This window comes from Tribolium madens, unplaced genomic scaffold (genome assembly GCF_015345945.1).
Source record: "Tribolium madens isolate multiple individuals breed KSU strain unplaced genomic scaffold, Tmad_KSU_1.1 Scaffold_71;HRSCAF=194;Tcas5.2_LG6, whole genome shotgun sequence".
Taxonomy (NCBI): domain Eukaryota; kingdom Metazoa; phylum Arthropoda; class Insecta; order Coleoptera; family Tenebrionidae; genus Tribolium; species Tribolium madens.
Window position 1 is genome coordinate 8,582,119 of NW_025401041.1, and position 12,164 is coordinate 8,594,282.

A 12,164-nucleotide genomic window follows, 5' to 3' on the forward strand; every position below is an offset into this window, starting at 1 on the left:
AAATTATAATGGCTTATACAACCAACAACACAACTTTAAAAAAAATGCTAAAGACAGATTTTTTTAATAAAACTTTTTTTTTGGTAGTGATATAGTTAAATTTTAATTAAATTGATTTAACACAAGATTTTTACATAATAATGTTTGCATAAATACACTGAATTTTATTTTTTTATTGTTTTTTAGTGTGCGTTATGCAATCAACAATATACATGTTAAAAAAATTCGAAGGAAAATTTAAAATGTTTTACAAAACAACTTTTTGGTTTAAATGTTATTTAAAATAATGTTTTTAATACATATAAATTTTACAAAAAAATATTTAAAGGATTGCGACGTGGCTAATTTTTTTATTATAATTGTTTTATTTTACTTTACTTCTTACATTCTAATTTTTTAGAACAATAAACATATTTAGGTAATTTTTTGTGTAAATCCTAGTAAATATAGCGTTAGGAAGGCTAAATACGTTAAATTTTTAATACAACTTAAAAAAAATTCTATAATTGATTTTTTTAATCAAACCATTTTTGATAGCGTTATAGTCAAATTTTAATTAAGTGGATTTAACACAAGATTTTTACATAAAAATGGCATAATATTTTTATTTTTAATAAACAATACATAAAAATATTAAAGTTTGCCACTTGCTATTTTTTTATAAGGGTGATAAATCAAACAAAAGCTTGTGAATTATTTTAGTTTATTTTATTTAAATCGTGGGTAGCAAAAAAATGTTGATTTTGTTTCAGATATGTTCTAGTCCCCGAGAAAAACACTTTGCACAGTCCCAGCCCCCGTTTCCTCCCCCTCGACTCGCCATTCGCCCGTGCGCCAAACCCCACCCATCCCCCCCTCTTCGCCGCCATACTCCGCCGAACCACCGGAATTAAAGTCCTCGAATGCCACGCCTTCATCTGCAAACGCGAAGTGGCAGCCAATGCGCTCGTCCGTTGCTGTTTCCACGCCTATGCTGACTCCTCCTACGCCAAACAAGTCGACACCGCTGGGAGTATCTACGGCACTTTGGCCTCCGACAGACTCTCCAATAAGGACAAAGTGGAAGAATGGAAAATGACCCGTTCGACCTCAGGATCAACCATGACCATCAATACCATCGGTAATGGTAAAGATGACGTCAGTATCTACAACGGTGATGAAAACCATAAAGTATGGGCGGGGTCTCAAGACAATCTTGACACAATTTACGACGTTTACGCCTCCTCGACTATATCCCGCCCCTCGCGGCCCCGCCAAATCGCCCAACCAGTCGCCGTCCCCCCTCCCCCCATCAAAGAAAAGAAGAAAAAATCGAAAAAATCGCAAAGTCGGGAGGAGCTCTACCCGCCCCTCACCAACGGAAAAGCCAATAGCGTGGCTGGGACGATGATTAAGCCCCGCCCACAACCCCCACCCCAACCTGTTTACATCGTCGCCCATCCACAAACCCTCCCCAATCCCAAATTCTTCAAACACCATGGCAACACATTTTCGCACCGCCCACGAGGCAAAATGCTCATCCCCGCCAGGCCTATAGCCCCGCCCCTTGTCCCCGTCGCCCCGGTCATTATCCCCACTACCATACCGAAAAAACAAAAAAAGGCGAAACATGCCATGGAAGAACCGATTTATATGCCGAGTAACCGGGCGTTATCACCGGTGGCGAGTTACCAACCGGTTAATTTCCCACACGAGGCCTACTTGATGCAACATTATGCCACGATGGAGTCACAAGGGAAGCAAAAGAGGCGGGACAAAGGAAAATTGAACAAGAAATTGGCACAAAGTATGAATGGATTGGATGACCCGAATTTAGGACCGCCCCCAGGCGATGAGAGTCCCTTCAACACGGGGATTTACCGGAAAAAGGGACATTTGAATGAGAGGGCGTTCTCCTACTCCATCAGACAGGAGCACAGGAGTCGCAGTTACGGCTCATTGGCCAATCTCAAGTTCGCCACGCCCATCCCCAACGGTGATGTGAGTAAAAAAATTCAACTTAATAAACGTAAAATTGAGTTTTTCCTTCAACAACGTACTTAAACATTCAAAAAGTTAAAAAACAACAGGGTTTCCGCTTGATTTAGTAATTTTTTAACTTATTTTTGATGAAATTTGCGAAATAATTGTATTTTTGACATAAAAACGTTCTGAAACGCCCAAAAAATGAATGAATAACATCAAATTGACTTTTTTGTGTTATTTTTGACAAAATTTTGTTAAATAATTGCGTTTCTACTTTAAAACGTGTTAAAACATCCGAGAAAGGCGAAAAAATGTCTCATTTTTGACTTAACTTCATGATTTTTGAATTATGAAACGTTTTTTTTATATGAAACGTTCTGAAAAAAATGTCGTTTCTGACTGAAAAACGTTTGAAAATTTCACATTTTTCAGCTTGTTTTTGGGCAAAATAATTGCATTTTTTACTGAAAAACATGCTGAAATAACCGAAAAAAGCAAGAATTGTCTCATTTTCGATCTAATTTTATGATTTTTGTGTCTGTTTGGCAAAATTTCAGAAAAAAAAATGAGTTTCGTGTTCATAAACGTGCTTAAATGACAAAAAAAAAAACGTCAGAAGAATAATTTATGTATAGCTTTTTACGAAATTTTACGAAATCATTGTCTTTTTACTTTGAAAAATGTTTAAAAACTTTCTAAAAAGGCAAAAAAGTGTCTCATTTTTGAGATTTTTTTATTTTTTATGAAACATTCTGAAAAAATTGTCGTTTCTGACTGCATTTTTTTGCTGAAAAACATGCTGAAATGAGCGCAAAAAAGCAAAACTTGTCTCATTTTGGGCACAATTTCGTGATTTTTGTGTCTGTTTAGCAGGATTTCGAAAAAAATTAGTTTCTTGTTCATAAACGTGCTTAAACTCCCAAAAATGACACAACAACATCAAAAGAATAATTTATGTATTGTTTTTAACGAAATTATTGCGTTTTTACTCTGAAAAACGTTTGAAAACGTTCGAAAAAGCAAAAAAGTGTCTCATTTTTGACTTAATTTCATGATTTTTTATTAAACATTCTGAAAAAAAGGCAAATATGTGTTATTTTGACTTAATTTGGTGACTTTTTAGCTTGTTTTTGTCAAAATAATTGATTTTTTTGTTGAAAAACATGCTGAAATGACCATAAAAATCAAAAATTGTTTTATTTTCGAACTAATTTCATGACTTTTGTGTCTGTTAAGTACAATTTCAAAAAAAATCTGTTTCTAGTTTATAAATGTGCGTAATTTTAAAATGGCAAAAATAACACAAGCGCTTGTCCCTAGATTGTAGAGTCAAAATTCCCTAGAATTCCCTAAGCTAAAGAAAAAAAACTACTTTTTTTTATAAATGAATTTTATTGAAACAAATAAACGTAAAACATAAAAATGTGTAAAAAATAACAAAAAATCAATAGACTAAAACAATAAATTAGTATCTCTAAATTCTTTTAAAAACAATATAAAAATATATTAAAACAAATTCTGTTGTTATAACGTAAGTTATAGGTAATTAATTTTTGTTTATATAAATTCTGTGATTGCATTAGTTTTAAATTTAAAAAAATTAATTATACTTATTATAAAAAATAATTTGGGTAATACATAGTTATTATATCGTAACAAATTAGATTACTTTTTTTAGACAGAATTCTTCGCAAGTATTTTTTTAAGTATTTAAAAATCAAAGCTGCGCAAATATTTTACAAAAATTTTTAGGTTTTTATTGCAAATTACAAAAATCCCTAGAATTTTGAAAAATATTGAAAAAAATCCCTTTTTGTAAAAAAAATCCCTAGAACTAGGGAAAAATTCCTTAATCTGGCATCACTGGGAATATTACGTTTTGTAACTAGAATTTTTTGTAATTCTTAGGGTTGTTGTTGACGGTTGACGTTTACTATCAACAAGCTGACAGGTGGCTTAACCTAAATTTTTGTTTGTCACCAAAAACGAACCTAGGCAACCTGTTCACAAATGTCCCTAAATCCTAGGCAGTAATTTCTTGTTGATACGACAATATTTAAATTTTGCCAAATTTGATGACATTGTCGGTAAAAAAGATTTCTTTTGTGTCAATGTCGGTAAGGAAGCTCCCTGTTGCAGGTGGAGGACCGCGAGGATTTGAAGAAGGAGCGCGAAATCATGCAGATGGTCCAGGACTTGGACCTGTCCGGCGATGAGTTGGAGCGCTCGGAGGTGCCCCGTACCATGTACGAGGCCCGAGGGGGCCCCCCCGGTCCCGTGATTGTGGCCCCCCAGATGAATGGGCGCGGCCACCGCCGATAGGTTTGCTCAATTGTTTAAATAATACTATTTAAATAAGATAACCGGTTAAGGTGGGTTTAAAATAATTCAGTTTTGTATTCTTTGCATCACAGTTCGGTTAGACTGTCTCTAATTTACCAAATATTTATTGTATAACCTGTAAATAGTAGTTAAACGCTCCACAATATCCATGTTCTTATCATTAGCAATAAAATACGTATTTAGTTTACTTTAAGTGCCATTTAATGAATCGAATTTTATCAATTTTACATTTATTTTTACAAGAAAAGGCATTTCTGTAACATAAATTCTCTATTTTACGTAATTTAAGTGAAAAAATACACAAATTCTACACAAATGGCGTTATTTCACCCACAACCTACTCGCTTTCAGGCTCTTTTAATTGGGCTAACAACAGCGCCCTCTGTTTCTCTAATTCAGATTCACTCAATTCACCACTCTTGCCCTCTGACGGTCTACGACTAACGTGTTTGTCCACTGATGGTGTCCTCTGTCCAAAAATCAAAAATCAAAATCAAATCTAAAAACTTTTAATTGAGACAATATTTACATGCCATTAATCAATCAGTCAATGAAAATTATTAAATTACAAAGAAAAAAATAAAAGACAGTCAGTGAAAACTCACAGAAGGGCTTTTTCTCTTGTGCTTCTTCTTCGATTTCTTCTTCCTGTACTCCTCTTCGCTATCATCCGAATTCGACTCACTCCTCGATCGACGTTTCTTCTTCTTCTCACTTTCCGACTCGCTACTCGACGATTTGTACTTTTTACTTTTCTTCTTCTTCGATTTCTTGGAACGGGAGTGGTGGTGACTGCACGACTCCTCCATCTCGTGTTGGAAATCCTAGGAATTTTCACATTTTACAAGTTGGTACCCACAATAATACCAACCTTGTAAATCTTAATTCGGTCATTTTCGCACGCAAAAGCTTGATACTCGTCCTCATTCTCAATTTTCGACCTCACTTCATCCCAACTCAACTCGAAATCAATATTCATCTCACGTAAGAGATTTTTAAAATTCAATTCTAATTTTTTCATACGTTTTGACTCCTCTTTGAGTCGTTCCTTCTCCCGGGCCTCGGCCTGAAACAATCAAGTTGCCATGATTAATTTGACAGCTGTCAAATGTCAATTAACCTTCTCCAATAACGAATTATACGTCAATTTGACATTTCCGGCGTCTAATGTCGCACTTTTCTTATCCTCACAAATGACAGTTGCAAACTGATCAAAAGTCGTATCAACTCTAACCTCAAAATTCTTCTCTTTTAATATTTCTTTGATGATTTTTTTCTCGTCATGAAAGCGTGCTTTGAGATCCTCGACATAAAACTTGAATAAATCAAGTGGTGTTGATCCGTGTTGTCCTAGAAACCGTCATGTGACCACCCCCCACTACACCACGTGACTCGCTTACCCAACATGGCGGAGAATCGTATATCGGCTGATATGATTGGATACAATTCGACCCAAAGTGACATCGATGTCAATTTTCCCTCTTCGTGTAAGTGGTCCAAAAGGGCCAAAAATTGGTCCCGGTTTTTGCGACATTGCCGTTTTTGGCGTTTTTTTTCGCGTTCTTTCTCCTCGACGTTTTCTTTCTCTAGGACACGGATGTGCTCCTCGAAGACGATAAGAGCGTCCTCTTTGTCCATGGCGAGGAGGTTAACGTCGTTTTTGAAGGCGTTGTTAGCGAGGAGGAGAACCTGAGCTTCACTCCATGTCGTATCATAGTTGATTTTTGTCATACTGTCTAAAACTTCAGCGAGTTTTTTCATATTGCGTTTTTTTAAAACTTTTCCTTCCTCTTTCTCCCGTTTAGCGAGGGCGAAAACCACGTCTTCGTAGATGTCGCGGCGGTCGGAGTCGCTCACACAACTCCACACCTGGCAAAAAATCGATTATTTTTCGTAACCAAATGAGTGTACAAATTTTTTGTGGTTACAGAAATTTGTTTACGCCATTGGCAATGAAAAAAATTTTTTTTTTACCTCCAAATGGGCAAACAAACTCATCACACTTGTTTTTTTTCTCATTTAATTTCTTAAAAGTCTCATATCAAGTTTTGTGTTTGTATTTGTTTATGTTTTATGTAAGAATTGTAAGAATTATGTTTGTATTTGTATTCTTTTGTTTTATTATTAAAACAATTGGTAAATGATTTTTTTTTCAACAAAAAATTTAATTATTTTGCCAAAAACAAGCTGAAAAAATCACCAAATTAAGTCAAAATAACACATTCTTTTTTTTTGGAATTTTGAAACGTTTTTCACTAAGAAACGACAATTTTTTCTGATTGTTTCATAAAAAATTCAAAAATAATGAAATTAAGTCAAAAATGAGACACTTTTCTACCTTTTAGAAAGTTTGCAAACGTTTTTCAGCGTAAAAACACAATAATTTCGTAAAATTTCGTTAGAAACTATACATAAATTATTCTTTTGATGTTGTTTTGTCATTTTTAAGAGTTTAAGCACGTATATGAACAAGAAACTCAATTTTTTTTTCTGAAATTTTACTAAACAAGAAAAAAATCATCAAATTAGGTCAAAAATGAGAAAATTTTTGCTCTTTAGCACGTTTTTTTTAAGAAAATGCAATTATTTCGAAAATAAGCTGAAAAAATCACTAAGTTAGGTCCAAATAACGAAATATTTGGCTTTTTCGGGGATTTTCAAAAGCTTCCTCAGATAGAAACGCAATAATTTCGCAAAATTTTTTTAAAAACAATACACAAATTAATGTAATTTTTTTCATTTTTGAAATTCTATTAAGCATGTTCATAAACTAGAAACTCAATTTTTTTTCTGAAATTTTGCATTTCAGCATGTTTTTCGGCAAAAAATGCAATTATTTTGTTATAAACAAGCTGAAAAAAGTCACCAAATTAAGTCAAAATAACACATATTTGCCTTTGTTTGTGGAATTTTCAAACGTTTTTCAGTCAGAAACGACTGTTTTTTCAGAATGTTTCAGAAAAAAAAAACATGAAATTAAGTCAAAAATGAGACACTTTTTTGCCTTTTTAGAAAGTTTTCAAACGTTTTTCAGAGTAAAAACGCAATAATTTCGTAAAATTTCGTTGATGTTGTTTTGTCATTTTTAAGAGTTTAAGCACGTTTATCAAAAAGTCAATTTTTTTCAGAAATTTTACTAAACAAGAAAAAAATCAAATTACAAAAAAAAAGAGACAATTTTCGCTTTTTCGCTCATTTCAGCAAATCTTTTGTGGTTACATCAGAAATTTGTTTACGCCATTGGCAATGAAAATAAAAATAATTTTTTTACCTCCAAATGGGCAAACAATTCATCACACTTGTAATACTTGGTCGCTGAGGTGATTTTATCACAATTTAGTAAAAACTCCTCCAATTGTTCTTTCGATTTCTTCGCTTTTAGTCGACTTTCCTCTTTTTCATCTTTCTGTTTTTGTGTTTTATACGCATTAAACACTTGTTTTTTCTCATTTAATTTCTTAAAAGTCTCATATCTGGGATCATTTGAGATGATTTTGACACACTGTTCCCAACTAGCATTCGATGGAACATTTTTACTTTTAAGTAATTCTTTAAACGCCTCCATTGCCTCCTTCTTGTCTTTGAAAACCTTCACCGGCTCAGGGGCCGGTTTTGGGGGCTCTTTGGGGGCCTCACTTGGAATCGCCGGTGCTTCTTCTTCTACAAAAATTATTATATATATTTTTTTTCATACAAATGATAAAAAACCTGTTTTGGTTGGATTTGGAAGACTTATTGCCGCTAGAGTGGCAGCCATGGAAGACTCTAACGCACTTTTCCCCCCACCAGGACTAGCAACTGACGCAATACTTGGTGAGTTTGAATTTGAGGGTGGTGCAACTGGTAATTGGGCGGGGCTTGAAACATCGGTGGGCGTGACTGCAGCTGACACGCCCTTACCCCTACAAAAATAATAAGTCAAAAACTCCAACATGAAACTTACTCCTCCGCTGCGATTTTTTTCTTAATTTCCTCCAATTCGGGGGGCATGACCCACCGCGATTCCTTCGTGGTGACATTGTGATAATACACTTTACCATTATCCGCCACGTACTCCTTCCACGGACATTGCGATAACATCAACTAAAAACACAAATTTAGCCCCCATGTTGGTACCCCAAAACCCCAAACCTCAGTTGGTGTTTTCAATTGATCGGGTTTTTGCCACGAACTCTGTTTCGTTATAGAATTATAATAGTAAGTGCGACCATCGGGGGCTTTGTGTTCCGTCCATTGTTCCAAAGGGTTTGGGGGTGGAGGGAAAGCCCCAAAACCGGGAGGGGGGACACTGAATGGGGGAATGAGGGGCTGGAAACCCATCAACGGTGGGGTACCCATACCCGGCGGCGGAAACGTCGGGGGCGGCACATTGGGGTCCTGAAACAATTATTAAAAGTTGACATAACCACACTTTTTTACTTACCATTTTTCACAATTTTGGGATTTTTTACACACTTTAAACACCCAAACTAGATAAAGTATGACCAATTTGGGCAAAAATAACGTTTTAGGTCACTACATTACACGAAAAAAACGTTTTTAATGGAAAAACAAGAAACGCGTTAGTTGAACGTTTAAGCTACTCGAGTAGTGGGTAGTTTAATTCAGTAGGTTTTGTGTAACAATTAGGAAAAAATTGTTTTTTTTTATTAAATTACTAATTGAATTGCATTAAAATTAAAGTCTGTATACGCAGTAGTTACATTTAGGTTACGTTTATTAAATAATAATTTTTTTAAATTTTAGTTCAAATAAAATTAGTAAGTGTAAGTTTGCATTTTTATTAAGTTTATAATTTTTTATTATTGTAACAAAACAAATTACATATTTTATTATTGTGTTAGTTATTTGTACATTGTAACAATGTTTAAAGATTGGTAAAAGGACAAGATTAACATTGGAACTACTAGTTTACATGGCGCCACATTCAAACTCAAAACTAGTTTTTTCCAAATCAAGCGTTTTGAACAAATTGAGAGTTACAAAAATGGCACAAACGGCCCCTATGAGGAAACCGGCAACAACGTCACTCCAATGATGATGATATTCAAAAATTCTGGTACACCCTGTGTAAAAAACAAGCCCGAATAAGGCAATTTGAAGGCCACTTGTGACCAACTTGTATTTTTTGATCCTTTTGTGTAAATAAATTGCGAGAAAAAGGCCACAAAACATTGCGTAACTCGAATGCCCTGATGGGAAAGACAGTCTGAGGGGATTTTTGCTTAATTGAATTCGAATAAAAAAACTCACCGGCTGTTTTTCTTATAATTTTCGTTGGTACAAATAAAGACAGTGTGGTAAATGTGGTGGTTTTGGGGCAACGAACAATTGATGTTTGGGAGACAGGAGTTGAAAAAATAAGGGCGGAGACGCCCAATTGAGCCCTTGAAAATGGTAGTGAGCAAAATTGTGGCCAAAAGACCTAAAATAAAAGAGAGGAGAATTTGGTAGAGGTGTGACCAGAATTTCACCCTCTCTTGGCGCTTTATTAATTCGACTGAAATAATCTGAAAAACTGAAATTACAAAAAAAWATAAAAATTATCAATACGTACGATAAAAACGGCAAGYAGGTTTCCWACTAAATGAAAATATTTATTATTAATTGTTGATTGTTGTGGTATTGGATGCATGATAGTTTCATCGTTGCAGAAAAATCCCCTCTCGTGGATTTTACCCATTTTTCGGATTAAAACAATAGGAGAACCGACTGAAAAAAATTGAAAAAAATTTCAGGATTTTTTACTCACCGATTATGAGGATAAAAATGTCGATGCAAATTTGTGCTATTGTTAAAGTCGGAGCTTCCATAGCACACTGGTCCAGACTCAAGTTAATCAAAATTCAAACTATACGAAAACTGTTAGTTGACCTGAAAAATACATTCTGAAAATGCTCATCTCGCGACCAGTCTTTCAACTTTCGATGCCCGAATTTTGCGCAATAATAACACACATTATTTTGCTCGCTAATTAATTGGACTCGAAAAAAAAAGAAATTAAATTTGAAATAAAACAATCCAAAAAAGTGTCAGTTTTTATTAAATAAGAAGTAAGAATTACAAAACAACAACCTGACGTGACCTGACCTGACCCAATATCGTTTTATGGACTTTTTTGAGTCTTTAGCAAAAAACGTTAAATGGATCAATTTTAAAGTTGAAATTTTTTTGGATTTTTGTCGAGATTTTGGTCAATTTTCATAGCATTTCTCGAAACACTTTTGTCTTAAAATTAAATATTCTATCAAGTATTTAAATTTGTAGCTAACAATAAAAATGAAACACTGTATAATTAACACATGAAAAATTAATTCACAAAAATTTAAAATTAACTCACTAAAATAACAAAAAACTAAATTTTTAACTCTAATAACACTATACAGATTGGTCCAAAAGTCTAAAAACGATGTAATTTTGGCGAAACTATCAAAATTTTTGGCAAATAAATTTATAGGTGTGCAATGGCTATAAAAATGCTATGCAAAATAAATTTGAATATTAATTAATTGTTTATACTTACGAGATAAACATAGTAACTTTTTTTTTTAATGGAAACCTACCACATTTTTTTTTAGACAACGAGCTTGTTACAAGAATTGTTGCCATGTAATTTTTTTTTTCTAAACATCACACTTTTTTGTTAAAAAAATGTTTGACAAGAATTAAAGAATTTTTTTTGAGTAAACTACCAGTTTTTTTTGAAAAAAAAACGTTTAAATTATTTTATTCTTTTTATTAATTTATTTTTATGAGTGCAGTGCGCTAATAGTTTTGAAGTTTGAGCTCTTTTGGAGTGGTAGAAAGTGTATTTTTTTAGTTTTCTTGGGATTTGTGTACTAAATTTTGAAAATTTGTTTGTGTCAAAAAATCAAACCATTTCAATATTCTTTTTTTAATTTTTTGTATGTCTACTACTGTTTCAAAATATATCACCTAATTTACCAAGATAAATCAAATATTTTTTAAAATCGATATAATTTTTAAAACTTCCGATTAACATTTTTTGTATTAAAGAATTTTTCTAATTTTTTTTTCGAAAACTGTCATTAAATGTTGATATTTTCGCTAAATTCTCAGAATGCGAAATGACTCTACTCATTAATTAGTAACTAATTAAAATAAAACTCAATTAATTCTTATTAAGGGAGTTGAAACATGACGATTTGCGTACTAGAATTGAGTTTTATTTTAATCACTTACTAATTAATGAGTAGAGTCCTTTCGCATTCTGAGAATTTAGCGAAAATATCAACATTTAATGACAGTTTTCGAAAAAAAAATTAGAAAAATTCTTTAATACAAAAAATGTTAATCGGAAGTTTTAAAAATTATATCGATTTTAAAAAATATTTGATTTATCTTGGTAAATTAGGTGATATATTTTGAAACAGTAGTAGACATACAAAAAATTAAAAAAAGAATATTGAAATGGTTTGATTTTTTGACACAAACAAATTTTCAAAATTTAGTACACAAATCCCAAGAAAACTAAAAAAATACACTTTCTACCACTCCAAAAGAGCTCAAACTTCAAAACTATTAGCGCACTGCACTCATAAAAATAAATTAATAAAAAGAATAAAATAATTTAAACGTTTTTTTTTCAAAAAAAACTGGTAGTTTACTCAAAAAAAATTCTTTAATTCTTGTCAAACATTTTTTTAACAAAAAAGTGTGATGTTTAGAAAAAAAAAATTACATGGCAACAATTCTTGTAACAAGCTCGTTGTCTAAAAAAAAATGTGGTAGGTTTCCATTAAAAAAAAAAGTTACTATGTTTATCTCGTAAGTATAAACAATTAATTAATATTCAAATTTATTTTGCATAGCATTTTTATAGCCATTGCACACCT

The 12,164-nt window shown here is 32.9% G+C and overlaps 3 protein-coding genes across 4 annotated transcripts in view; 1 reads left to right on the forward strand and 2 right to left on the reverse strand.

Annotated features, from left to right (window-relative positions):
• LOC123008748 overlaps positions 1-6,325 on the forward strand; it is a 10,726-nt gene extending 4,401 nt beyond the window's left edge. For both annotated transcript variants that reach the window (XM_044404743.1, XM_044404742.1), the window contains 2 exons: positions 753-1,980; positions 4,105-6,325. In XM_044404743.1, the coding sequence (XP_044260678.1) occupies positions 753-1,980; positions 4,105-4,287 (1,411 nt within the window). In that variant the 3' untranslated portion in view covers positions 4,288-6,325. The remainder of the gene's footprint in view (positions 1-752; positions 1,981-4,104) is intronic.
• On the reverse strand, positions 4,506-8,895 carry LOC123008746 (pre-mRNA-processing factor 40 homolog A). Its single transcript, XM_044404741.1, has 10 exons — positions 8,732-8,895; positions 8,440-8,685; positions 8,252-8,391; positions 8,017-8,210; positions 7,580-7,968; positions 5,709-6,177; positions 5,429-5,658; positions 5,180-5,374; positions 4,914-5,132; positions 4,506-4,777 (listed from the first exon to the last, which is right to left on the reverse strand). The coding sequence occupies exons 1-10, from the start codon at positions 8,732-8,734 to the stop codon at positions 4,646-4,648; spliced, it is 2,217 nt and encodes a 738-aa protein (XP_044260676.1). The 5' UTR covers positions 8,735-8,895; the 3' UTR covers positions 4,506-4,645.
• A 200-nt stretch (positions 8,896-9,095) lies between these two features.
• On the reverse strand, positions 9,096-10,171 carry LOC123008884 (phospholipid phosphatase 3-like). The gene is made up of 4 exons (XM_044404925.1): positions 10,061-10,171; positions 9,866-10,020; positions 9,562-9,818; positions 9,096-9,517 (listed from the first exon to the last, which is right to left on the reverse strand). The coding sequence occupies exons 1-4, from the start codon at positions 10,119-10,121 to the stop codon at positions 9,220-9,222; spliced, it is 771 nt and encodes a 256-aa protein (XP_044260860.1). The 5' UTR covers positions 10,122-10,171; the 3' UTR covers positions 9,096-9,219.
• Between the last annotated feature and the right edge of the window lie 1,993 nt (positions 10,172-12,164).